The 26,146-nt window shown below is 42.7% G+C and overlaps 3 protein-coding genes across 9 annotated transcripts in view; 2 read left to right on the top strand and 1 right to left on the bottom strand.

Moving 5' to 3' along the window:
• Positions 1-10,629, top strand: part of SMURF2 (SMAD specific E3 ubiquitin protein ligase 2) — a 67,105-nt gene extending 56,476 nt beyond the window's left edge. The window contains exon 20 of one of the 2 annotated variants that reach the window (XR_014855528.1): positions 4,867-10,629. The gene's annotated coding sequence lies outside the window, so the exon portion shown is untranslated. Of the gene's footprint in view, positions 1-1,983 lie in introns of both variants that reach the window. The other variant, XR_014855526.1, reaches the window with a different exon arrangement.
• Positions 416-15,481, bottom strand: CEP95 (centrosomal protein 95). 5 transcript variants are annotated; one of them, XM_085077264.1, is made up of 22 exons: positions 14,839-15,479; positions 14,061-14,219; positions 13,003-13,110; positions 12,057-12,167; positions 10,957-11,065; positions 10,433-10,542; positions 9,959-10,093; positions 9,281-9,480; positions 8,788-8,857; positions 8,085-8,179; positions 6,825-6,943; positions 6,376-6,457; positions 6,064-6,178; positions 5,527-5,690; positions 5,166-5,258; positions 4,622-4,772; positions 3,352-3,512; positions 2,849-2,923; positions 2,198-2,350; positions 1,029-1,175; positions 868-939; positions 416-795 (listed from the first exon to the last, which is right to left on the bottom strand). In XM_085077264.1, exons 1-22 carry the CDS (start codon positions 14,888-14,890, stop codon positions 619-621), a joined length of 2,658 nt encoding a protein of 885 aa, XP_084933390.1. In that variant the 5' UTR covers positions 14,891-15,479; the 3' UTR covers positions 416-618. The 5 variants fall into 5 exon arrangements, with proteins under 5 accessions (XP_084933390.1, XP_084933392.1, XP_084933391.1 ...); XM_085077266.1 differs by having other exon boundaries at positions 8,085-8,131; positions 14,839-15,478; XM_085077265.1 differs by having other exon boundaries at positions 14,061-14,189; positions 14,839-15,477.
• Positions 15,482-18,094: 2,613 nt separating this feature from the next.
• Positions 18,095-25,479, top strand: DDX5 (DEAD-box helicase 5). 2 transcript variants are annotated; one of them, XM_085077282.1, is made up of 13 exons: positions 18,095-18,227; positions 19,643-19,808; positions 19,964-20,060; positions 20,145-20,278; positions 20,391-20,456; positions 20,903-21,044; positions 21,122-21,282; positions 21,433-21,605; positions 21,785-21,895; positions 22,102-22,163; positions 22,241-22,300; positions 23,557-23,781; positions 24,318-25,479. In XM_085077282.1, exons 1-13 carry the CDS (start codon positions 18,220-18,222, stop codon positions 24,701-24,703), a joined length of 1,791 nt encoding a protein of 596 aa, XP_084933408.1. In that variant the 5' UTR covers positions 18,095-18,219; the 3' UTR covers positions 24,704-25,479. The 2 variants fall into 2 exon arrangements, with proteins under 2 accessions (XP_084933408.1, XP_084933407.1); XM_085077281.1 differs by having other exon boundaries at positions 18,095-18,251.
• Positions 25,480-26,146: the final 667 nt, after the last annotated feature.

Below are 26,146 nucleotides of genomic sequence, written 5' to 3'. Positions count from 1 at the left end.
GGCAAGGATTGTATCTCACCATTGCTTAGAAGGAGTATTTTATATGCCTTTATATTTTATCAACAAGCCAGCAACACCAACACTGCAACCACAGAACTGAATGGAAAGAGTGGAATGAGTTGTCTGCCCTGCTTAATGTATTTAGGTTCCCAGTTATTTGTGTTAGGTTTATTGCAGGTATTCTCTAACTTGGCCTTTCACAGGGAACCTGAACCTCTGACGTTCTTTTAAAGATTTTCCAATCCGTGATTTCTGGCTAATGGTGTTAGATTGGCTTAGCAGCAACAGCCCCAGCACAGATGCAGAGGAGCCTCGGCATCCAACTGTTCCACCAGGATAACTTCACTAAAGTACTCTGACTTCATCCCACTTCCTTTGGGTAGAGCCCAACATTATCCCAGCCTTGCTAAGAAGGTAAAAAGTAGTTCAGAAGCTTTATTGGTGATCAAAAAAGTGCTGTGGAGATCCCAGATCCCAGCAGCTACAGCCCTGACAGATCAAAATAACAGAACAGATACTTCCGAGAGAAAAACAGCCTCACACCATCTTCCCATTACAGCAGCTCTCAAAGACTGATCATCTTAAGCAGAGAAGACTGCAGTGACATTTATGCAAGTCTTAGAAGAAATGGCTTTGGCTGTACTGGAAAGAAGCCATCTGAAGTCTGGATCTCAGTCTGTCTGCTTCTAATTCTTGAAAAAAGGTGTCATCATCATTTTGCATGATTGCTGCTTGCAGTTTCTGTATTTCCTTTTCCATCTTTGATCTCAGTTCTCTTTTTGTTTTCTGTAGCATCTAAAGAACATACTGACATTAGCCACAGCATGTAAAAAGGAAAGGCAGTTGGACAAAATTAGGAATACTTACTTGTGCTTGTGCTTTCTCTCTGCTTTGGATTTCTTGGAATTCTTGAGATATAGCTTCTGCTAGCATGGAAAACTAAACATAACACATGTGTGAGTTGAACTAATTAAAGAAAGACTTCTAAGTGGAAAAATATGATCAATCTGATCCAGATGAAGCTTTACCTGATCTTTGTAGTAGTTCTGCAGAGACTCCAGCTCAATCTGGTGCTCTCTCCGTTGCTCATCACGCTTTTCTTGAGCATATTCTCTCAGGTCCCTCAGTCTTTGCTTCTGAATTTCTAAGCCTTCTTCAAATAAGCTTTTAAATATCTGCCAGTAATTAAAAAAGGCAAACCTGAAACTTTCCCAGGAACTCGTAAGTATACATTTACATTTTTCAGCCGCTTTTTCTCCTGCTGGAATGGTGTTTACATGAGAATAGGCCAAAACCCATGAAAAAGCACAGTAATGTACTTAGAAATGGTGGTGCAGATACAGCTGACCTGGATTTGTATTACTCATTGAGGTGAAATTGTGATAGACAAAATAATTCTTCATGTCAATTTAGTCAGATGACCCAACAGTGCAAGCCAGAGCCTTTGAACATGCACTGTGATTTACAACCCTGTACTCTGCAGTCTGACTTCAGGACCTTCATCCAGATTTCCAGCAGCAGGAAACCCAGCCTGGACTCAGGCTTTCCATTCCTCCACAAGAATGCTTACCAGCTGTAGCTCACAGCTTGAGGCAAACAGTTCTTAAATCAGTGGATTATGCAGTAAACTTCTAATATCTTACTTTGTAAGGTGACAATTGTGTATCTGCTCTTGCAGAGTGTAGTAACTCTCCTTGCTTTGCCTCACTCTGATGTCCAGTCCTAATCAGATCGTATCTGTCACAAAGTCCACTTTGTTTAACAAACACAACTGAGTAACAAAGCTGCCTGTTTGATCAATTCCCTTAACTGAAGATTTAGATTGTTTTCTTTGGATGCTGACTGTAGGAACAACTTCTTAATTCTACTGTTTTTGAAAACGCATTTCCCCAATTTCTCATGTTACCAGCCCTGTTTTTCCACACTAATACTTCACCCTTTCTCTCCTCTTAGCCCCATAAATAATCCTTTCTTCTTTCACAGGGGTTTACCCTGCACTGTATCCATGTTTCCAGAGAAGGAACAGTTTCATCTGTGGCCTTGATTGACCAACCACTTCATCGTGGCTCTGTGCTCTGGTGACTGCATTGCTCTCTTCACTTGCAGCCTGGGTTGAGCTACCAGACCTCAGCACTGGGCTCCAGACAAGAAGAACTGCCAGAAGGCCACACTTGTAGAGCAAGAGCCTGGTCCTCACCTTCTCCTCCCGTGTCCTTGCCCGCATCAGCTTGGCCCGGAGCTGAGCTCTGTAATCCTCGTAGTATTTCCTGGCCCGAGCCACTTGCTGCCGCTTCTCTGTCACCTTGTTCTGAGCCCATTTCTGGCGGTAGATGCGCTGCTTGATTTCACGCTAAAGGGAGAGCAGGAGCTGTCAGACAACCAAGCTGCCAGCAGATACTGCTGCAGGCAAAGCTCTGTTATCATTGCTAATTAGGGTCCTTAAGGACCTTCTCCACACCCCAGTTTCATACTGCATTTATGGTTTAAAGCTTTAGTCACCACTGAACTAGCAAAGTAGTGTCACTGTAGAATTACAGAGTCAGCAGTGTCATGGGAACTGCAACACTCAGAACCTCAAGTTTCTCCTCCTTGCCATTTTTTAGATTTTGTTTTACCTTTTAAAGCAACAATGCAATGTTGTCATCGTCATCATCACCATCATATTCCATTTCCATGACCCCAGCAGCCACACAAGAAACATTATGTGGCACTTTGAGACCACAGCTATTCAAAAAGCATAAAGTTGTCATAAGATAAAAAGCCACTTTCATGATCTGGGAATATGCATTCTAGATAGCTCAATGTGAAATTTTTGCATTACGTGACAAATAGCCTCCAAAGAACATACCAGTCTCTTGCTGTGATCTTGATCTTTCTTAATAATTGCAGCAAGAAGCTCATGTTTCTTCAAGGCTTGTTGAACCTGGAGGTTTCAAAAAAAAAGTTAATTACTTGCATCATTCTGCAGGACAAGCTATCATATGTAGCAGGTTTAAATATTGCCCCTCTGCTATGTTTTGGGTTTTGTATTGAGTTGCCAGGTATAAGTTGATCAACTTTTGTATCTCACAACTCACTTTTAAACTAAAAGCAGTGTAAAATACACAATGCTTTCAGGAAAACAACAGCAACCCTAGGCAGTACTAGAGAAACCAGTATAAAAGAAGGACCATTATATTCAAGTGGCTGATGAAAGGATGAACCCATGTATGTAAATCTGTCCATCCCTATTCACCCAAGCTCACACACATCCTTTCACTGTGCTGTGCTGTAGTTGTGCAGGTGCCCTGCCTGTGCTGCTGATGTGGTGTCAGGGTATCTCTGCTGACAGCACATAAGAAGAACACTCACTTCGTTCTGGACTTTTGGTCTAGGTCTGCCAGAAGGTGCCTTAAGGTAGGCAGTGTGTGCAAGCTGTCGCTGCCACATTTTATTCAGAGTCCGTGGGGAAATGTGCAGGGAGGGAAACTCCTCCAGGAGCTGCAAGAGGAGGTCATTGTCTCTTATCGTCACTGTAAGATAAAGACAGAGGTAAGCAGTAAATTCCTGGTGAATACATTCAGTTGTAAATTCACCCAGAGAGTGTCAGCCTAAGTCATGAAATATTTTACATTGAACACTGTATAAAATGGCCATGCTGCTGTTACCATGTCAAGGTAAACCCAGCAGGGCATATCATCCTGCCAGTACAGCAGAAGAGAAAGCAATCCCAGTCTCTTACTGTTTTCTCTGAGGAATTGCTTTTATAGCTCAGGTGTCATCTCCCTCCCTCCACCACATCCAACTAAGACAGGTATCCCCTGCTTTCTTTGTGTGGTTCTGACCATCACTAATCAGTGATTGCTTTATCTCTCTCACTCTGATTGCAGCAACTTAAAATAATGCCAGCACAGCAGTGGCAATGACAGATCCAGGTCAAGTAAACAGGTGCAAAATAAACTGGTTTGCAACCAGCTCTTTCCCATTACATCTTTGATCTTTCTGTCAGGAAAAGATGATGGGGAGATGAAACAAAAGGGTATTTACCAAGTATATGGCCTTCAAAAATGGGAAAAAAATAAGGCAGTGTAGCTGAACAACATCCAGATATGTAGGGGATTATCTGGTGATCCTATCCATAGGGATGCACAGTGCTGGTTACCAAAACTGAGCCTGGGATTTGCAGCTTGGCTGTTCTTGGAGCATCACTTGCTCAGCAAAACCAGTGGCAGCATTAACAGTGGCAGGGTCCTGACAGATCCTGCTTTGTTACCTGAACATGGCTCAGCTCAAGCCAGAGGCCCAATTTTAAATCTGACAAATGCTCAGAAAAATAACAAAAGGAAAGTTCACACTGTGGTGGAATAAGCACAGGAGTAGTAGCAATGGAAACAAGCCCCGAAAATAATCCAAGGGATTTTAAGGAAGTAGCAAATGGGTCATAATTTGAATGTGCACTGATGGTTTACATTTACTTAAAGTATTATCTTCCCTAACAAAAATCCAGACATCTAGAGGTCAGAAGAAGGGAAAATGCTACAGCTGACTGGTATATGTTGGACTGGTGCCTTTATTCTTGGAGCTCAACACATGCTTTCAAAAGATGCCAGTTTTCCACCAAGTACAGTTTTGTAGTTCTTACTTGGAGCTGCTTGCTTTGGCTTCGTGATCCCTCGTTTCAGAATCCACTGGCTGAATTTGGGATACTGAGGTGTGGTTTTTCTAGAATAAACTTTCACTGGCTGAGACATTTTTGAACGTTCTTTAAAGATGTTTTCCTTGTACTCTTGTTCCTTAGGAGCAGATGTAAAACAGATGGAGAACAGGTATGAGAAGGGAAAGACTGACAGAACAGAGTTTGGCTATCAGAACTTAATTTTCTTTCAGACTTTGGAATGAGAAATTGGACATATTGCATTGGATTCTCCAGAAGGCCAGAATTAAACAAATGCAGGTCAAGGTTCAAATAAAGATTAAATCTCATTATTGCATAACCTCAGCTCTTCTGCAGCACTTAACATTGGTAAGTTACTACTTTAGTTGTACACAGTGTTCTAACTATGACAGTGGCAGTCAAGGAGGTTTTGTATCCAAAAGTGTCTGGACAGACTATCTAGACAAATTTAAAGAGAAAAAAAATCAACCAAACAACACACAACCAACAATCCCCACTGTGCATCACCAACCATTTCCTTGGCAACTTCTCTGAGCTTGGAAAGTCCATGCCTCTCCCTCGCTTCATAAATTCTTAGCTCATTTTCATACACTTTATCGACGAGCTAGAAAATAAAAGGACTTGTCAGAGGAAATAATCAATCCATACAACCACCTTGTTAGTTTGTTTGCTGCATGGGTCAAAGTAGTTTCTTCCATTTTAAACTCCTTTTTGCAAAATTTGGGGTTTAAGTCTCTTCCTCAGCAGGCTACAGATAAAGCAGCACAATTACTAAAGGAGACAGATGCTCCCATTAAGTAAAAATGTTCAGTTCTCATGGTTTTAGTGTAACTGTTGGTAAGAATTACCACCAGGTCTATTCTAAAAATTACCTTTGCTTTTCTTGTTCTTTCATCCCTCTCTTTTTGCAGCTGGCTGTGTATTGTCTTTATTTGGCATGTTCTGTCCCCACGAAGTTGATGCTCCTGATGCTGAGATGAGGGTGAGGGTGGAGAGAGGGATCGTGGCCTGCCTGGGTACCTTGAATGTGATGTGTCTGTGGGGAAAGATCATTCATTGAGTATCTAATTTGAGACAAAAAAACCAGTGAAGTGTATTGTGACTAGGCCCTCATGTCAGAACCACAGCCCTGTGAGGTTGTATTCTTATCCCTTCCCCCATTTTCTATACTTTCTTTACTTCAGCTGTGTTTGCGTTGTATTTTTTTGTAAAGTTTTACCACAGTTTTTGAAGTGTTAAACAGAAACTTGGTTGCAATTCTGTTCCTGGTTTGGGTCAAAGACAAAATAGAAGTGAACTAAAATACAAAACTTAGTAACTAACTGCGATTCAGTGTAACAGCTTCATGTGAAAAGGTTTCTGTTAGATTCTTTTCTACACTAATACTTGACTGGCACAAGGATTGTTACCTCTCTCAGCTGTCCTCTGGCGATAGTCCATGACGCTGTCACTGTGCTGTGACAGGTTATCCTCATCTGTCAGCTCCTCTTCTCTCATGTGCTCACCCAAAGCTCTCTTCAACATCTAAGGGATAGATTTTTTTTTTTGTGAACCTGACCTGGGGGTCAGGTTCAACAGACCATTCTAAAGTTTAAATGAACTAAAGCAAGGTGTCACTTGCAGATTTGCTTTTCATCCATATCACACTGATATTCTTGCTCTCTCCACTGTCATTACTAAAGCTGGGCTGCTCAGCTCAACAAAGAAGAGATTTCACTTACTAAATCCAGTTCTTTTAGCCTGCGAGACAGATTTTCTGATGCTTCATGAAACTCTTGCACAAGCACCTTCTCCTTTGTTGTTCTGTGGGAAAGTGAATCTTTAAGTGAATCTGTGGTGGGATTTTCATATCCGCTAAAGCAGAAAATAGACAGATTTCATTTATATTCTAAAAACTTGAAGACAAGCATTATCTCACACAATTGCAGTTCACTTTTTGTGTAAGCACATTATTATAGGATTAAGTAGAAGCTGAATGTGTAAATACCTATAACCATATTTAATGAAATTAATGTATGTCAGGAGAAACAGGAAATCTTTCTGTTAGAATTAATCTTTCACTGTCACACAGCCAAGGAAGAAGAGACCTTATTTTAAATGGGAGGTGGAGACTGGCTGGCTATGGAAATGAAAGTGCCAGTGTGGTTCAGTACCAAAAATCTGAACTTGCCTTGTTGTTCTAGGCCGGGACTGAGATTCAGGTCTTGGAGTTTGTGTTATTTGTTCAGCACGTAGTGAGAGCTTTTCCTCTAAAGAGGAGGCAATAGAAGACTCATATACCAGAGGCACCTAGGAAAATGAGTTATGAGTAAAGGAAGATTTTATAGATCACGTGAGTAGAGATGCTATAACAACCATCTCAAACTCTCTGAATATAGATATATAAAACATTATATCTCTAGGCTCCTGACTGGAGATAGAGTGCCTTAGAGAACTAATGTTTAGAGAAATGGACTAGTAAAAATATGGAAGATCAGTTCACAGCTGAACCACTGAGCCAGAACAGGTCTAGGTGAAGGTAAGGACTATCCCTACATTCCACCTCATCAGCCTGGAACTGATGCCAGGTAGTGGAAATAAGCTGAACTTCGCTTAGCACAGACTGAGCTGCAGCTCACAGCAAACCAAAGGTGAACACTCATGTCCTTGTGCCATTTAGCTGCACTGGTTTAGTACTGCCTGGTAATTCCTCTGGTCAAACTGGAGTAACTTGGGCTTGGCATGGACACACTGGGAAATGCACCAATGGAAAATGAATTTCAGAGACAATGTAGAAGTAAAGGCTGTTTAAAAACTATTGGAACAAGTGAAGTCTGTGAGTACCTCTAGTGGTTGCAGAAGGCAAAAATAGTGTTTCCAGAGAAAGAAACTTCCTATAGAGACAAATTTCAATGGCACAAAATGGCATCTGCTGATAAGTTTGTGGGTTTTGCATTATTCAGTTTTTGAAAAGGAAAGGACAATGCAAGAAAATATTTTAAAATGAAAGAATAAAATAAGCAGTTCAGGGATCTTTAAAAAGGAGTAAATCTGTTTTACTGGAGGTTGAACAACCTCCTGAAAATTCTTACTAATTTAGAATGCTGATACACTTGAGAGAAAAGGACGTGACTTACACTCTTCTGCTTTGTACATTTTTTTATTAAAAAGTAAGAAAACTAGTAACTGGTTCGTTGTGATAAATTAGAACTCTAAGGTTGCTGGCTCTGTACATTTTGGAGCAAACAGCTCCAGGAAGAACTAAGAACTGATGTGACTCCAAGACTGCATATAATCACAGTCTAACAACATTGCATCACTTATTGTATATTGAGGAAAGCAAGTCCAAAGCAGGTTTGAAATAAGTCCAGAAGTGCCACAAGATAACAGACAAATTAGACAGATATCAAAAAATAGACTGAAATTCCAAAAACAAAGATGCAACATGTACCTTTGTTACATTGTCCTCAGCAGCATCTGGTCCCACCACTTCTCCCACTGCAAAGGCAAATGACAGGTAAGTGTGAGTTAATGGCACTGTGTCTACTGATGTGGGCAACAAGTGAAAAAAAGATGTTAGCCATGGCCTGTGGAGCCAAATTATTCACAGAACAGAATGACAAAGCAACTGTGGTTACCCAGTTGTGACATTCATTTTGGTAATTTCTCCAGTCTTTGATGTTCAGTGTCATGGGAATGCTATGGAAACTAAAAAAGGTAAGCAGTGTTGCCAAGGCAACAGAAAATAAGTACTGAAAAAATAGCTTCTAAACCATTTCTACAATAGCAGTTAATGTTTTTTTCTTAGAATTGAAACTGGCTTGTTTGGTCCATGTTTGTCTTCTCAGAATAAGCTCAGCCATGGGACTTATCTGCTGGAGGCAATTTCTGTAGTATAGGCTCATCTTAATGGGATTAACTAAGAAAGGAGTTGAATTTGGGACATGGATTACTTTTTTCCAGCACAGGGAACAAATTAAGAGTAACCTATTTTTGTTTCTTTGTAAAGCAGAGATAGAACTATGAACTTGTGCCTGAATTTTAAAAAAATGCACCAATAAATTCAGAACAATGTTTCTTGTGGTGCCAGTAAAAATAAATGCAACATTATAATACTTAAGAGTTACCCTATAGGATGCAAAAGTTTCTCTCACCAGGGATCTTTCTTGATAGAGGAAGACTATCGGAAACATCATCAGATTTTTTGGTAAGTGACTTTTCAATCTGAAATAAAAAGTGAGATGTGTTCTATAAATTCACAGGAAAGTGCTGACAGGAAGGTCATACATTAGGTTTGTCTGCAAATAGAAATCAGTGCTGATTTTCTAGATGGATAATCACTATAATTATTTTGTTTAGTATACTGTAAACTGTGCAGTTGCATTAACTGTGGAGATGTGTATGTATAAAATAAACACACCCCTCAGACTAAATTCCTCTCTGGTCACTTAGTGAAGAACGAATCCATAATCCAAAATTCCAGGAACTGAGAAAAACTTTGACACATTCAGAAGTGTTCTTCAGGGAGCAACCAGGGAGTTGTTCTTCAGAGAGTCCCTTTCTTCAAGTAAACTAGGAGGTTTTGAAATGAAAATAGTATTGGTTACTAAAAGAAAATGAGATAGTCAAAGGGAAGTTTTTCCTTACAGTAGGTATGTTCATCCCTTGACTGGAAGGCAAAGCTGCTGCCTGTCTGTCTGAGCTGTGATAATCTCTCCATCCTGGATCCGAGGGCTGGAAGGGGGGCAGCAGAGGAATTGCTTGCTGGATAGGCTCCCCCAGTTGTGCAGCACTGGTACTCAAACTCCCTTTGTGAGGTTCAGCAGCATCAACTGGCTCCATCCATCCTGAAAAAGCAAATACAAAGAACTTTTAAGTGCTACCTGGGAAAGCAAAATGTGCTTTTTGTATTATCTATACATAATAAAGGGAAGTGTCTCAATATCTAATGTGAGCTGTCACCTTTGTTGAATTGCACAGGACAATGCTGTAACATTTTTATGCCTTGAGAACATGATTTTGGATGTGAGGATATTCCACAAGGACGTCTTTCTTTTAGTATTTTGAACCACAAAAGAAAACAATACAAACCACAATTAAAAACAGCCTAGCTGAAGCCAAATCCTAGCTAAGCAGAAATACCCCAGATAATGAAAGTTTGCCTACTCTGAGAGACTAATAGATCGTATTTCTAAAAAGAATTTATTTTAAAACATGACTAGAGTGTTTCCATTCATGACTAAAGCTCTCCTCCACACTAACTTAGTTCCCTCCACCCCTAAGTCAAAATCAGGTGGATAAGCTGTCAGAAGAATCAATACTCACCATCTTCCTTTTCCTTTACAATCCTCCTTTCACTTTCTGAGAACTGTCTGGACAATGCTGCAAGAGCCTCTGAGCTTTCAGCTTCTTCTACCCCTGCATCCTTTTCTGCTAGACACAGTATAGGCATCTGAAATTCTAGAAGTGGATGTTTAAAAAGATTAAATTAAGATATATAAAACATCTTACTATGAACTGTTGACATGGACAATTTTAATGTCTGCTAACTTAATCACTTGGTGTCAGCAGTCTATGCTATGCTCAAAAATAGGTGTGTTAAATTCTTACTTGTAATTCTAGTCAATGAAATGTTCATAATTCATTATTTTTCTTTATGGGTTTTTTGGGTTTTTTTCCATAAGGATGTAAAATAGTATTTTTCTGAAACAGCTTTAAAAAGGAAATTTAAAAAAAAAAAAAGCCTAGAAGTGTTACTGCAGAAGAGTTTTAATTTTTGTTTTTTCCACCCAAACTCACCTCTCCCTCTCTTGGCAAATGAGTGAGCACTATCTCCAAGTTTAATTAATTCACTGGTAGATTCTGAGCCGTCTGCATCACAAGTTAGAGCAAAATATTCCGACTGGGACCTGAGGGGAACATAAAGCCATCAAGTATTTCCTCCCCCAGGCTCTGCCCGTTCAGCCCACGAGATGGAGCTGCTGAGGAGCCGTGCAGGACACAGCCCTGCTGCCACAGAGAACCAGAGCTGGCGTCACAACCAACGGAATTCAGCTTCACCAAAATACAGTCTCTAAAACTGACCAGTTTTCAAGTTGTTTCATTCCGCATAAAAAATAAACTTAAGGGAAACAAAATCAGGAACTCCTCAAGGGCAAGAGAAGTCCCAGATGTAATTTTAGCCAAACCGAAGGAGTCACCTTGCATTCCTTCTGACATACGTAATCAGTAGTATCCATACTATAAAAAACTACTGATTTCTCTATAGCAACACAAAGATAGTCAATCACTGTGTCAAAGCAAATATTCAGAATTGTTCTTACCCTTCAGCTGATGAGAGTAGTGCATGTTGTGTAAGTTGACCAGCACTGCTTTCCAGCTGCTCTTCAGATGCAATTTGAATTTCATTACTGGACAGCACATTTATTTCAGCTGTCAATAATCAAGAGGTAATTATTTTCAAGAAAACTGCTTCTACTTACAAACTAACAGGGATTGTTCTCAATAACATCAGAACAATTTATGTGTAATATCACCATTATAATGTTTTATCTGAAGTAATGACAATGTAATGTTCCCTTGGAGTGGAGGGGCAACTTTTATGGTAAGTTTTGAAAAATTATACCACCACCATATATCTCACTGTTCCAATTATTAATAAGCCTTTCTTCTACCTCAAAAGAGTTAAATTGTGGACTTCTAGATAAAACATTTGAGCCACTGACCCTCACTGGGTAACAAGACTGGCAGTGTGAGAGAAGAGAAAACAGTGCAGGCGCTGAATATTCCTACTGTCCTCTTTCTGCCATCCACTCTGGAACAGGTCAGGAGGGAATTGTCTTAGGCACCAAGTGCTCTCCCCTTTTCTCATGGAGTGCAACAGCCAGCAGTGACAGCTCTTACCAGCTCTGAGACAGGAAAAGCAGTACTGTCTGCAGTAAGATGCTGCTGTAGGGCTGAGCAGCTTCTCTCTCCATTTTCCTCGAAAGAACCAACCCCTGGTATCAATCTACTCCAAAGACCCACTTCCTAGGAAAGGCTATCATCCCCCTTGTCTTCTAGTAAGTAGAAGGGATATTTGGCTCATCATTCTAATTAAAGCCAACATTTTCCTCCTTGAATCCTAATCCTAAATCATTTGATTTACAGGTTGAAAAGCAACAAAGGATGAATTGTCTAGAGTAGGTTTCTGCCGCAAGAATGAAGCAGAAAGATTATGTAAGTTTTGGGGGAAATTGTCTATTTTATTATTGTTTATGAAAATAAGGAAGGCAAGGAATGCAAATACTCTGCTTCACCACTGAAATTTCCTCCCCCATGGTCAGTTTTGTCTTTCTTCTCTCTCCATTGTCAAGGCTATAAGAAACAAAAAAACCCAAATAAATCTTTGCTACATTGGAAACACTTTGGATTTACATCTCACCTCCAGTCTGAGAAGATGCTTCACTGACTTCTGTAAGATACTCTAACAAACCATCAAATATTTCGAGGAGGTTTTTGATAGATTCCCTGTCTCCTTTCACAATGTTCTCACCTTAAGAGAAGGTAATGCAACATATTAATAAGTAGTACTTCTCCGAAGAAAAATTCTGGAAAGCAGGAGCTTTCTGTAGAAGACTGCTTGGAAATTCAGCTCAGAAGACACCTGGTCACTTATTTATGGCTATGTATGTAAACTTAAGGTATATTTTAAGTATCCTAAATTTGCATATTTTCAGTTCTAATAACTGAAAGTTTACTGATGCAGTAACTGCTTCCACACACACAAAATAAATATTCAGGGATATTTTCAGGGATAGTTGGTATTTAATACTTTTCTTATACATAAAAATATAGCATGAACCAAACTATGGAGTGGCAGCAGGATTGCAAACATGAGCCACTGTGTACAGGCTCCAAGATACTTCTTATCAAGCAGTTTTCATTCTTTGCAGGTTATGTTGTATGAGACAGGAATACTCAGGGAAAGCCATTATCTGCATACAGATAACAGACACAACACAGTTCAACTCTTTACTCACCAATTTTAAAAAAAGTAATAACAAGTCTGAAAGTCTAGGGTCATGTCTCAAAACCCAGTGTCCAAGCATGGGCCAGTAACAGATTTCAGGTAACACTTCAGCAGCCAAATGAAGCATGGCTGACTGTTAACTCTAACATTTCTTTCTCTTATTTATTCTCTGCTTGCTGCTTCAATTTATAACCTGATGTCCAAGGCAATAAGTCAGTGTTCTGATGACATCCACTCCCATAAGAAGACCTTCCATACAAGTCTGAAAGCAAGCTTTATAACAGCTGGTTCTTGAAGTGTTCAAATTAAACCACACAGCTATTCAGCTGGTGTTTGTCTCATTAAACCAAGTACTCACCAGTGATGTGAGACAAGCTGACCTGCAAATAATCCAATGCCAGGGAATCTATTACTGCTTGTACATTATGTGCATCATCCTCTTGGCTTCTGGGAGTAGCTATGAAATCTATTTCAAATAAACAATAGATTTTAGGCTATTTAAGTGGATAGCTTATTGCAGATCCCTTAATTAAATAACTTTAACTTGTGCTTACAAGTTAGTATTTTTTCAGTATCTTGTGCCCTTGGTGAAAAGCCCAGCTATCAAATGGTCCTATGAAATCTCTTATAAATACTGAGCACAAACTTAGAACACCCCCTGGAAGATGTGAGGGGTTTATCAGGATTAAATTCAAGAATAGAGACTACTAAAGCATTTCTTGTCCTACCCTCCCAGCACACACCACTAGTTCAGATCACCAAACTGGAAGTGCAGTTTGTGTAAAGGCTGCTTCTTTCCCTGTCAGACGCTAATTGGACTGCAATGTATTCTACTTAATTTGGAGCAACACGGTTTTTAGTTCTGGACTTACATTTAACAGGACTTCTACTTTCAATAGGTGCCAGTTACCTCAGTGCTAATAAAATCTTCTGCACTTAATAGCCTGACACTTTGCACACATAACAGTTTATAAACAAAGCAAATACATCATCGTATAGCCTTTGCTTTGTTGCTGTGACTGAAGTCCAATGGAGTTGGGTTAAATCACAGCTTAGCTCTTAGCTGACTGTAAGTATTGAGCATTTTATAAGAGCAGACTTCAGTGTTAACACTGCTGTGAGATAAAATGAACCAGTTCACACCCTTCAGAAGTATTATGCCCACAGATAGCTTTCAAAGCCTAATTTACAATAGTTTTGCTGTGGCTATTGTAGCGCACTGCACTCACAGCGGTCCAAAATTAAAATAAAACTGCCCAATATTACTTAAATCTTCTTAAAGAATAACAGTCTTATGGGTTTTGTCTTTGGAAGGATACAAATACTTTAAATCCCTACATCTGTGGGAAGCTTTGCGAGTTTCAGTTTTATTTTGCTACAAAAACAAAAAGCAGATTTAGAAATTATCATTCCTACCTGGTACTTTTTCTCCTAAGATTGACTCATAAAGACGAACAAACACGTCAGCACCACATTCTGAGAGATGCTTTATGTGCTGGTTTATGTGACAGTTCCTTAAAAGATCATTGGCAACATCAACCCAATCTATGTAGAAGCAAAACATTAATGTCAGAACTGAAAGACATGGAAATAAAGACACGGTTATTTAAAGTGACAGTGGAACCCCTGTAAGAGTCTTTGATCCCACCAGAGATGGTCAAACCCAGGCAGGCTGTCCCAGCCATCCCAAATATTACAAATATTGTTCAAGTATAAGCATAGCACAAATGGATTTGGGAGGTGAAGGGCACTGAAGCACTACAGGCTGGGCAGGTTATTTATTTTCTCTTTTTTTTCATGTAAGGAAAAACAAATTTGAATCTGGTCTAATAGACAGGAATTCCAAACCTTCAAGACCTTAACAAAACAAGCTTTGACATAGCTTTGCAGCATCTCCTACATTTCAGGCTGATGTCTTGGCAGACTTAAATTACTGTTCATCTCCAGCTTTATTAATCTAAAAGTGCCGCCAGGAGAGGAACAAAGACTAAAGAGGGGAAGAGGGAGGTTAACGCAGAGAGCTTTAAAACCGACAGCTTTAAAGAGCTGAATAAAATGGTGGCAGCGATGGAGCAGCAGGGGGTGAGGAGAGAGAAGGAAGCTGTGCAGCTCGCCTCCCGCAGCGCAGGGGCAGCAGGCCGGCCGGTGCCGCCCCGCCGCAGGCCCTCAGAGGGTCTCCCCAGCCCAGCCCTACCTGTGCCCTCAGCGCTGCCCATGGCGCACCAACGGCCCGGCCTCCCCGCCATTTAAACCGCGGCCTGCGCGCCCATTGGGCAGCCGCCGCAGGAAGGGGCGGGGCTCGCGCGGCACAGCGGTGCGGTGCTGTGGGTCATGGCCGCTGGCACGGGAGGGCGTGGGGAGGGCGGGGCGATCGCCTCCGTAACGGGACTGGGAACAGGACTGGCTTCGGACTAGGAGCGGCAACGGGGAGGAAGGAAAGAGCCCGTGCCGCAAAGCCGAGCGGCAGCGCGGGTCGTGTGCCATCCCTCGGCGCCTCCCCGCCGTTCCCGCCCCGGTGCCGCCACCCGCCACCGCCACCGCCGCACGGGCAGCCCCGGGCCGCTCCGCCCGCCGAGCGCCGCTGCTGCCCTAAGATGGCGGCGGGGGAGTGCCCGGGCGGCTCCGCCTTCGTCACCTGAACGGCAGGCGGCTGTCGGCGTTTTCTCGGTAAAATAGGTGGGGAAAGGAGCGGCCTGAGGCGGGGGTGGAGCGGAGGAAAGTTCTAGCACTTGACCTTGCCGACTGGCCTGGGGCGTTTGCCGGCCGCTGCCTCCATTAACCGGCTGTTGGTGTAAATTGTCGCGATACAGGTTTGACAGGGTAACCCGAAGGCTTTTCTGCATGAAAAAAGTGCTAAAACCTTTATTCAAAATAAGATTTAGAAGTGACATTTACTGTATTAGCTGCTAGCATACAGTTTTTTGGAGAGGTTGGATGGTGAAACTCAATATTCCTTTCTGAGCAACAGTATTCCATGCTTCTCAGGAATTCTGGAATTTCTGTGTTGCAAGAAAAAAAATGGTGCCTTTTTATCGTTAAACTCCTCGAGCACGACAAAAGCAGCTGAGGTCCCAAATTTGACTGTAAGAACAATGACTGGCAGCAATTAAAAGTCAGTGGGGTGAGCTCCAACAGCCCACGGGTGTCGTCTGTAGATCTAAATCCAAGTGCACACACCTCCTTAGGAACACAAAGGAGCTTTTGTTTGTAAGCAAACACAGCTTAGTGCTATCGAAACGAAACTAAACACGGATTTCAATTTGCTACATACACAGCTCTGTAAAGCTGTGTTGGTTTGTTTCCATGTATTGGCTCAAATTAAGAGAACACGGGAAAATTAATGATGTTTAACTTAGGAGGGTGGAACAGAAAAATGAGGACGTTTTCTTACACAGGAAATTGAAAGGAATTCCTTGCAGACTTAAATGCATGTAGACAAGGCAGGGACTGGGTTTTTGTTTAGTCTTTTCAATTCTTTAAAACCTTGGAAAGATTAAACAGCACAGTACTAGGAGCCACTAAATTATACACAAACAAAATCAAATTAATCTTGTTAAGATAAATGTAATAGAACAAGAAAATATCTGATAACTTGTTACTTTTTATAGCCTTTGCAAAAATCTTTTTAAGACTCATCAGGAACAGGAAGCCTGTAGGGTCAGAAAGTGTAGAGTATTAATAGGAGTGTTTAGGGACAAAAAGTCTTTCACAAGCCATACTAAATAAGTTTATACTGAAAAAAACTGGGGAGGTTCACCTACTAGAAATTTGAATGGATAGTATTAACAAAATCAGTCAAATTGGAGTGCTACTGAAAGAAAAAATTAATTACAAGAAAAAGTGGTTGAGCAAGGTGGAATTCGAAATTGCTGAGGGTTGAACAGCTATGGCTATTCATAACCAAATAAGCCTGACTTAGGTCAGGTTACTTTTGAGGACAATATCATGCAGACCTCTAGTCTTTGCAAACCTTGCTCTATGCTTAGCAACAATTTTAAAAAATCTCTAGAAAGTAATACACAACAGATCAAAAACATCTTTATACATTCATAATGTACATCTGTATGGGATCCAGATCTTAAATGCTGTGAATTTCTTGTCAACAAAGGAAAAAATGGCAAGGATAATTAGAAGTGTGGAATTGCTTTAAAAGGAGGAAAAATTACACTGCAGCTTTGGTTTATAAAGGAAGTGGCTCAGAAGATACTAATGTCCACAAACAGTATAAATAAACAGAAAATTATTACTCACCATTTCTACTATCTCATATTGTTTTATCATCCTTGTTCTTATCCAGCAATATGTTGAAAAGGAAAGTAAATGTTTTTGAGGTTGCATACAGTGAAACTATAAAACACATTGTCATGGTATCTTACAAGCTAAGGGCATAAATAGAACCAGAATGGGAAGAAATGGCCATCAAATACAGTTATTTTTGTCCCAGAAAAGCCTTAAAGCACGGATTGCTAGAAGGTGGGAGGATATAAAAGGAGAGTGTTGTTATGGCACTTCTCCTTATGTTGTTTTCATTTTCTTCCCTCTCTGCCTGGCGCAGGTGGCTGCGGGTGTTTGTGCTCCAAACTGCAACTCTTGTGCGTGTAAAGCCTCAGGTAGTCTGACACTCGGGTTGTTCCTCACCTGGCAAAGCCGGCTGGGTGAACAGCAGTGTCCACTTGGGGAATGGAATGTTTTTATCCGGTGCTTCTGAGCAGCTTTTCAGCGCCGCTGCACCTCAGGTGACCTTTGACTCAGGTTACTGGCCCTGCTTTGGGATTTGAAAAGACAGCACTGGTAACTGTTTACAGACGTATGTTTGTTACAGACGTATAAACATTTGATTGCGTATATGTTCATCAACATTTATAAAAGGCAGTGGGTAATAGTATAAAAGAACTGGCCTGAGCAGGTTTAATGTTATTTTGCTTCCAGCTCTCAAGGATCTGCACACCAGGCTCCTTCCGAGAGCGAAAGTCCCAGGTGGGCACGGGGCCAATCTACCGTGAGGTATCAGTTATTAGTTAAAATGTTCGTTAGTTAAAATCCCAGGCTCCTCTCGAGCTCTTTCAGGAGGATTTTCACAAACATCTGTGAGAACTAAGGGGGCTGCAGTGCGGACGGCAGGATCCGGCTTTGCCCTTATAAAAAAGCGTGAGGAGCTGGGCAGCGTTCTGGCGGCAGCGGGCGGCCGAAAGGCTGCGCTTGGCGGGGCTGGGAGCGAGAGCTCTCCATTGCCGTCCCCTCGCGCCGCGAGCCCTCAGCGACAACGAGGCTCCCGGGAAGGGGGGCATTTCCGGCCGCGAGCCCAAAGCCGGTCAGCCGGGCGAGCCGCGGCCACGCCCACGCGGAAGGGGGCGGGGCCTGGGCCCGGCTCGGGCCGCTTACATAACGGCGGGGTGGAGTCTGCGCGTGCGTCACGCGCCGGCTCCCGGCAGCCCCCGCTGCCCCCTATATAACCGGCGGCCGCGCGGCCGCGCGCCCACAGTGAGCGGCCCCCGCCAGCGGCGCCGGAACTTAGTCAAGCCTTCGCCACCCGCTTTAAGTGACCGGAATCGTCTCGCCCACCGCCACCATCGCCATGCCCGGGTATTCCAGCGACAGGGACAGAGGGTGAGTCCGGGGGCACGGCCGGCGCTAGCCGCCGCCAGCGTCCGGACTCTGAGCCCGCCCGTGGGGCTCTCGGGGTTGTTTTTCAGACATTTAAGATGGCGGCGGGGCGGGGGTTGGGCCCTGAGCCCTTCCCTCAGCGCTCCCGCCGCGAGGGGTGGCCGGGGAAGGGCATCTGGTTTCTTTAGGCTACCGATCGTGGGCGACTGTATCGGTTCTTCCGCCTCAGAGCACCCCTCGCGGGTGTGCGACCGCCGAGAAGAGCGCGGGGGGGGGATTTTTAATTTTTATAAATTTTTTTTTTTTCCTATGGGGAAAAAAGATTCGCCCCCACCCCCTTGGGGGCGCCCCCCCAGGACGGATGGTCCCCGCAGAACCCGATTGCCCCGCTGGGAGCGGCGGGCGGGCTGGAGGTTTGTGGGTCAGTGGGTTGGCTGTGCCGAAGCCTTAGGGAGCTCTTGGCAGGGCGGTTCCCCTTCCTCCCTCCCCCCTCTCAAGGCTCGGGCTGTGGCCGGTAGGAGCCGGCCGGCTCAGCTTTGTGTTGTGTAAGCGGATGTTAATGGCCGGCCCCGCCATGCGGTGGCTGAGGGGAATCAAAATGCCGGCTGTGCTGCTGCTGCCTTTGTTCCTCCTCCTCCTCCCCCCGCCCAGCCCCGGCTCTAAAATGGCAGCGGCTGGAAAATGTGGCGTAGACAGAAATGAGAGACAAAGGAAACAGCGCTGGCAGGAAGCAGCGGCCACTCGGGGAGCGCTGTGTTGTGCTAGGAAGGATCGTTCCCAGCGCCCGCCCGGCCAAAACGGGGAAGCCATCGGGGCGAGGGAAGGAGCTCCGTGCTCGGATCCAGCGCTCGGCTCAGCGCGGCTCCGCGCTGCGCTCAGGGCGTTCGAGATCAGCCTTCTCCGAACCGAGGGACCGCGCCTAACGTGCTTATAAAGCGCATTGCCTCATAAAACATGGTTGTTCAGAGAAGTCTGTCTTTTGGGACATGAAAGAAACGGTTTACGGGGAAGTTATTCCAAGGTTTTGTAACTCCCCCTGCCCGCGTTCAGCAATCGAGATGTCACTGGTGCGGGAAACCATTTTGATCACGGGATAGTGACAAGGTTTTAATGCCTTACTTTGCTGTTGTAACTTGCCTTTCGATTGCATTTTATGGAAAAGGGAAAGACACGTTCTCTTAGCTTCTGAATAAGAATTGTGCCAAGGCAGATTGTGGTATCTGCAGCTAAAAGTATGGTTTTTGAAGTTCCCGTGTCCTGAAACCTCAGTAGGTAGAGTTTATATACCTGAATTGTAAGGTTACAGGGCAGACTGCAGAGATGGTGGCTAAGTCATGTAAGAAGAAGACCAAAATGTTTTTCCTTGCATTCTATGTTATGTCTTTTATCCCTAGGTTTGGAGCCCCTCGTTTCGGAGGAAGTAGGGGTGGACCTCTCTCTGGGAAGAAATTTGGAAACCCTGGGGAAAAACTTACAAAAAAGAAATGGAATTTAGATGAGCTGCCCAAATTTGAGAAGAACTTCTACCAAGAACATCCGGATGTAGTTAGACGTACTGCGGTATGTACTTAATCTGGCTTGAGCAAAAGTAAAGAGAAAGTGCAAACACATTGAGGGTCATGGGGCCCAGCAAGCACAAATATGGTATTTTTAGTACTTAAAATATAATTTCAGTATCAAAGCTAATTTCCAATTACTGGTGTTTTGTTTTGCAGCAAGAAGTTGAACAGTACAGAGCAAGCAAAGAGATTACAGTTAGGGGCCATAACTGTCCAAAACCAATTATCAACTTTTATGAAGCAAACTTCCCTGGTAAGTGAAGACTAGCTTATTAGTTGTTCTTCAGGCTGGATTGGGGAAACATCTGAATTCATACGTTTAAATTTTCTCTTCAAGCAAATGTTATGGAGGTAATTCAGAGGCAGAATTTCACTGAACCAACTGCAATTCAAGCACAAGGTTGGCCTGTTGCATTGAGTGGATTGGATATGGTCGGAGTGGCACAGACTGGATCAGGGAAAACACTGTCTGTAAGTTCTAACTGTGGCTCGGAATATTGCTGGATTTCAGTAGTGACTGTATGGCCTGGCTTATTGCAGGGTGGGAAGAGATTGTAATGAGAGTTTTCTTTCTTCCAAACAGTACTTACTGCCTGCCATTGTGCATATAAATCATCAGCCATTCCTGGAGCGGGGAGATGGACCTATTGTGAGTATGCCTAAAAGAAAGGGGATTTTAATTTCTAGGGAGTGTGACTGGCTTTTACAATCCCAGTTGTCCATGCTCATTGTAGTGCATAGCTGCATTCTGTATCTCTATATAAATAAGTGGTTCCTTGTTGTGATAGTTTCCCAAGACGATTCTATATGCTGTGATTGAATTGTCCTTATAATAGCACAGAACAGGGATAGGTGTTTGATTTTGGGTTGCATTTTGGAAATTATCATTCCTTGGAAGCTAGTGACTTTCAAGTATCTTTCCTATGGCATAGATTAGTGTTTGGTGGTAGTTGAGATGCCAGGTAACTTGGTTTGCTGGTTTGGCTACTTTAATGTACTTTGGTCAATCTGGCGCTGAACTTTCCACTCAAAATTAGTGTCAGACCAGGACCTTCGAATGGGTATTGAACTCAAAGCTGGGCATCTTATTTCTAGTGTCTTGTGCTGGCACCGACCCGTGAACTGGCCCAACAAGTGCAGCAGGTAGCTGCTGAATACAGCAGAGCGTGTCGTTTGAAGTCTACGTGTATTTATGGAGGTGCTCCAAAGGGACCACAAATCCGTGACCTGGAAAGAGGTATGGATCAGCCTTGATGCTTCTGTGTCTGAGGCAACGTGGAAACTGCTTCAGCTGATGGGTCTGCTTGGTTTTAGGTGTGGAAATCTGCATTGCAACACCTGGAAGACTTATAGACTTCTTAGAAGCTGGAAAGACCAATCTCAGGAGGTGTACTTACCTTGTCCTTGATGAGGCTGACAGGATGCTTGACATGGGATTTGAACCTCAGATCAGAAAAATTGTGGATCAGATAAGAGTGAGTATAAATGGTTCATGCAGTTTTTGTAGATACAAACCACTGCCACTATGCTTATTAAGGCAAGGACAGTGCAAGCCTTGAGTATTTCGATTGGGCATTTAACTTGACCCTATATTGATCTTTTATTGACCTGATCATCTTCTCTAGCCTGACAGGCAGACTCTGATGTGGAGTGCCACATGGCCTAAGGAAGTGAGGCAGCTGGCTGAAGATTTCTTGAAAGAATATGTGCACATCAACATTGGTGCGCTGGAACTGAGTGCAAACCACAACATCCTTCAAATTGTGGATGTGTGTCATGATGTAGAGAAAGATGACAAGTACGTAGTCCTTGGGGGCAAAGCATCTTGTGTTTTCTGTCAGTTTACTTCATGGACTGTGAAATCAATGTCTTGATGGATTTTTGGCATCAGTCTGAGACAACTTAAAGGCAAGAAGTCTGTTTGAACTTGTACAGTATAAATCAGTCTAAGCTCTAACCATAATCTCTGTGTAATAGGCTTATTCGTTTGATGGAAGAAATCATGAGCGAGAAGGAAAACAAAACAATTGTTTTTGTGGAAACCAAAAGGCGTTGCGATGATCTTACCAGAAAAATGAGGAGAGATGGGTGAGTAATACACTGGAGCTTGACTGAGCAGCCCCAATAGTCTGAGTGTGCTCTTGACACCACAGCTAAGAATCAAAACTGTCAGAGTGACACCAGCTGTCAGTTACGATACCCATACTAACTTTGGAATTTGCCAGTAGCCCTGTCTTCAACTAATGAAGCCACTGTAGGAGCCTCCTTGAGTCAATCAGGTTCTGTATTTTCAGGTGGCCAGCGATGGGTATTCATGGTGATAAAAGTCAGCAGGAGCGGGACTGGGTTCTAAATGGTGAGTTCCAGCAATTTCTGCAAGCCTCTGATGTGTGCTACTTAAGGAAAAAACTGATTCACTTCTTGCTGTTACAGAATTCAAACATGGAAAAGCACCAATCCTGATTGCTACAGATGTTGCATCCAGAGGTCTAGGTTAGTAAAACTCGTAAATGCCAGTTGCCCAAAGCTTTTAAAGAAAGTCTATTGCTTTCTTTAACCTCTGCATTTTTCTAAGTTTTCTTCACATAAAGGTGCAGTCTTTGTGGCAAGGCCTAGGCATGACAATCGGAGGACTCGAGGGGGATGGAGGACTAGTGGAAATGATCGGCTGGCTGCTTCCAGTCAAATAGAGAGGTGAAAGCTGAGAGCATTGTGTGCCAGTAATCTTCAAAAGGCAAAGATCATCCTTTAAACTACTACCCCATAAACTGTTCTCTCATGAAATAAGCAGTTTCATTCACAGTTCACTTTGCCCTGGTATTTCTCTTCTCTCCATGCTTTGCATGATTTGCCATGGTGCAGTACTGTTAGTTTTGTGCATACTGTCTGCTGTGATCTGTGGGTCTTTGAATTTCAGTGAGTTTTTTGAAATGTTGAAGAACATAATTTTAAACTTCAATGTTCAATGAAATTTTTTTCAACCATGAAATGGAGAGAGCAGCTTTAAAATGCACTAAGCCTTGTACAAATTGGTGAGTACTGGCACATGAAATCTGAGAAAAAAAAGTCCACCTCTCACTTTAACAAGTGGGGCAGGAAAGCAATGGCTTTTCAATGCCTTTGAAAGTCGAAGTTCCTCCACCTATACATAGTCGTCATGTCGAGACCTGCCAGAGAGAGACACATTCTCAAGTGAACCCTGGCTTCTTGGAAGCGCTTGCCTAGACAAGACACAGTGCATAAAAACAACTTGGTGACTTTGGGGGGACAGGTATGTTTTTCTTGCAGCTGCGGTTCAAAGGTCTTGGCAAGACGAGCAGTGTGGCCCTTTTTTTTTTGAGCTTCTAATGAGTGTGTATGTGAAGGACCTTGTGTGTTTTTACTCTAAGGTCCTCAAATGAGCACATGAAGAGGCTGCTGTGAGCTTTAGTGGCCCTACTGCAAGAAGCTTTCAGATGTCACTTGATGATTTGTAAAGGGGACTCTTGAGTTGGGAATGACAAGCAAATGCACACTCCTTATGGTAAGGTTTTGGATCACAGGGTGGGTGATGAGAACGGGATCAGACGGAGTGTGCGTAACTTTCTCTTCCACAATACATACACTTGCAGAAATGGATGATTCTAACACTGTTCTTTGCAGCCATTATTTCCTTTAAAATACTCTTGTCTAATGTTTATCTTCGATTTGGCTGTTGTGGTGTGCAAAACTTTGTACCTCGCTTTTTGCCACACTGCAACACTTTACAGATGTGGAAGATGTGAAATTTGTCATCAATTATGACTACCCTAACTCCTCAGAGGACTATATCCACCGAATTGGACGAACTGCCCGCAGTACCAAAACAGGCACAGCATACACATTCTTTACTCCTAACAATATTAAGCAAGTAAATGACCTCATCTCTGTGCTTCGGGAGGCTAATCAAGCCATCAACCCCAAATTGCTTCAGCTGATTGAAGACAGAGGTTCAGGTAAGTGCTGTTCTTGACCTCAGTGCATAGCTTTCCTCTCAGAACAAAACGGAAACTAAATTCCACCTCAAGCTTCTCTCCAAAATGGATGTGGAAGGTGGTTTAGTTACCTGTTATGGTGACCTCAAAAGGTATTTACTAACATCAGTAACAAAAGCCAGCACCCATATGCTTCCAGCCTATGCTGTGGTGCCCCTATGGGTAGTGCCAAGCCAAAGAGACACTTCTTACTTGCCCTGAAATAAAACATTTGTGGACTCAGTTTTGTGACTTTGTCTCCTGTGGCTTGGAAAAAAGATGGACCCAAGTGTCCTTCTGGCAGGGTAAAAGTCACTTTTTGCCTTGATGATACCACTTGTGTTAGTGGGGATTGTGTGAATCTCCTCAGAGGTTAGGCAGCTTTATCTAACTGGAGTCCAGTGAGCACCTGGAAAGCTTTTATAGTCTGTTTGCATTCCTGGGACAGAAAATGAAATGTGCGTGGCTGAACTCAAGAGCCTTTATAATACACATAACTGTCTTGTCTCTCTCACTAGGTCGTTCCCGAGGTGACCGACGTGACAGATACTCTGCGGGCAAAAGGGGTGGATTTAGTAGTTTTAGAGAGAGGGAGAACTTTGAGAGAACCTATGGTGCGCTAGGCAAGAGAGACTTTGGAGCCAAAACCCAAAACGGGGCTTACAGCACCCAGAGTTTCAGCAATGGAACTCCCTTTGGGAATGGCTTTGCAGCTGCAGGCATGCAGGCTGGCTTCAGGGCCGGCGGTAACCCCGCAGGAGCATACCAGAACGGCTACGAGCAGCAGTACGGCAGTAACATTGCCAACATGCACAATGGCATGAACCAGCAGCAGTACGCCTACCCTGCCACTGGTGCTGCTCCTATGATAGGTTACCCCATGCCCACAAGTTATTCTCAATAACTTAGTGTATTTAAATGTCTCAGTTTTTCATAATTGCTCTTTATATTGTGTGTTATCAAAACAGGATAGTTATTTAAGAAATGGGAAATGCAGAAATGACTGCAGTGCAGCAGTAATTATGGTGCACTTTTTCGCTATTTAAGTTGAATATTTCTCTACATTCCTGAAACAATTTTTAGTTTTTTGTACTAGAAAATGCAGACAGTGTTTTCAAAGTAAATGTACAGTGATTTGAAATACAGTAACAGAAGGCAGTGCATGGCCTTCCAATAAAGATATTTGAAGACCGAATTTTCTTTCAGATGACAATTTTCTCAACATGTGCACAACTTTACATTAACGAAATGTCAAATGTTTTTATATTAAATTCTAGAAAGGTTTCTCAACTGTGTCTGATTAAACATTTAAGCTTATACAAATACCAGCCTTGCCTTGATTGGGCTAGATTGCTTAGCATGGCAGGCTCTGCTTTGATGGGGAAGAAAATTAAAGCTGGCTTCTAAGAAAGTATTGGAAACAGTGTTCTTCCTTGTCTCACTAGCATAGGGCCAGTTCTTGGAAAAGATCAAAACTCTGTAGTGGTGTTGCTAAAGAGCTGCTACAAGCGTAGGAAGCTTCTGCAGCACCATAACCGTCGCCTTCACACGAGCATATGTGCAGACCAGGCTTGAGTGTCGTGTACCCACAGCTGCCAGGCCTTGTGAGTTAGCATGCAGGCTTCTGAGCTTCAGAGAAATGGGACGATCTTAGTATTAAAACTTAAAATTATACTTAAACTGGTATTGAGCAGTGATTTCTTTATGGAAGTGGTGGGAGGGAAGTGGGCTGTTGATCCATGAACATGCTTCATGGATTTTTTTTTTTTTTTTTTTTAAGACAGTATGTGCAAATGATTCTCTAATCTCAAAGCACTGCCCATGTTGAGCAAAGCAACAGTATTCCCTTGATGAGCAGAAGTGGAATAATCCTTGATCTTGGGGTTAAAGTACTTAATGTTTCCAAGTGTGGTGTATTAAAATTCCAGTTAATACTAACTTTCAGTTCCTCCCTCTTGTTTATCAGTAACAGTGATGAGTTTTAAGTTCAACATCACTTTGTGTGTTCAAGGTTGAATCTACAAGATTCTTTTGTTATTTTGAACCTGAGTTAGACTTTGTTTTGCACTTCTGATCTTAAAGCTTAGTCTGTGCTCAGCCCTTGATTACTGTTTCCATCTGAGGCTCAGTTTGTGATGTTAGCTAATCTAGCCTAATCTGCCTCCTAATTATTTCCTCTTCTGTGAAGTTCCGTCACTTGATCATATTCTGTGATCATTCACTGCTCCTATGAGAACTTCACCTGGAGGCTTGAAACTACCCCACTGCAGTCTAAAACTGCAGGTGGCAATGTATTTTGGGTTTGGGTTTTTGGGGGGGGGTGATTTTTTTTTTTGTCGGGTTGTTT

Source organism: Lichenostomus cassidix, chromosome 18, assembly GCF_008360975.1.
Source record: "Lichenostomus cassidix isolate B80296 chromosome 18, HeHo_3.0, whole genome shotgun sequence".
Lineage (NCBI taxonomy): Eukaryota > Metazoa > Chordata > Aves > Passeriformes > Meliphagidae > Lichenostomus > Lichenostomus cassidix.
The sequence above is the reverse complement of the archived record's forward strand: the minus strand, read 5'-3'. Positions and strand labels throughout refer to the sequence as shown.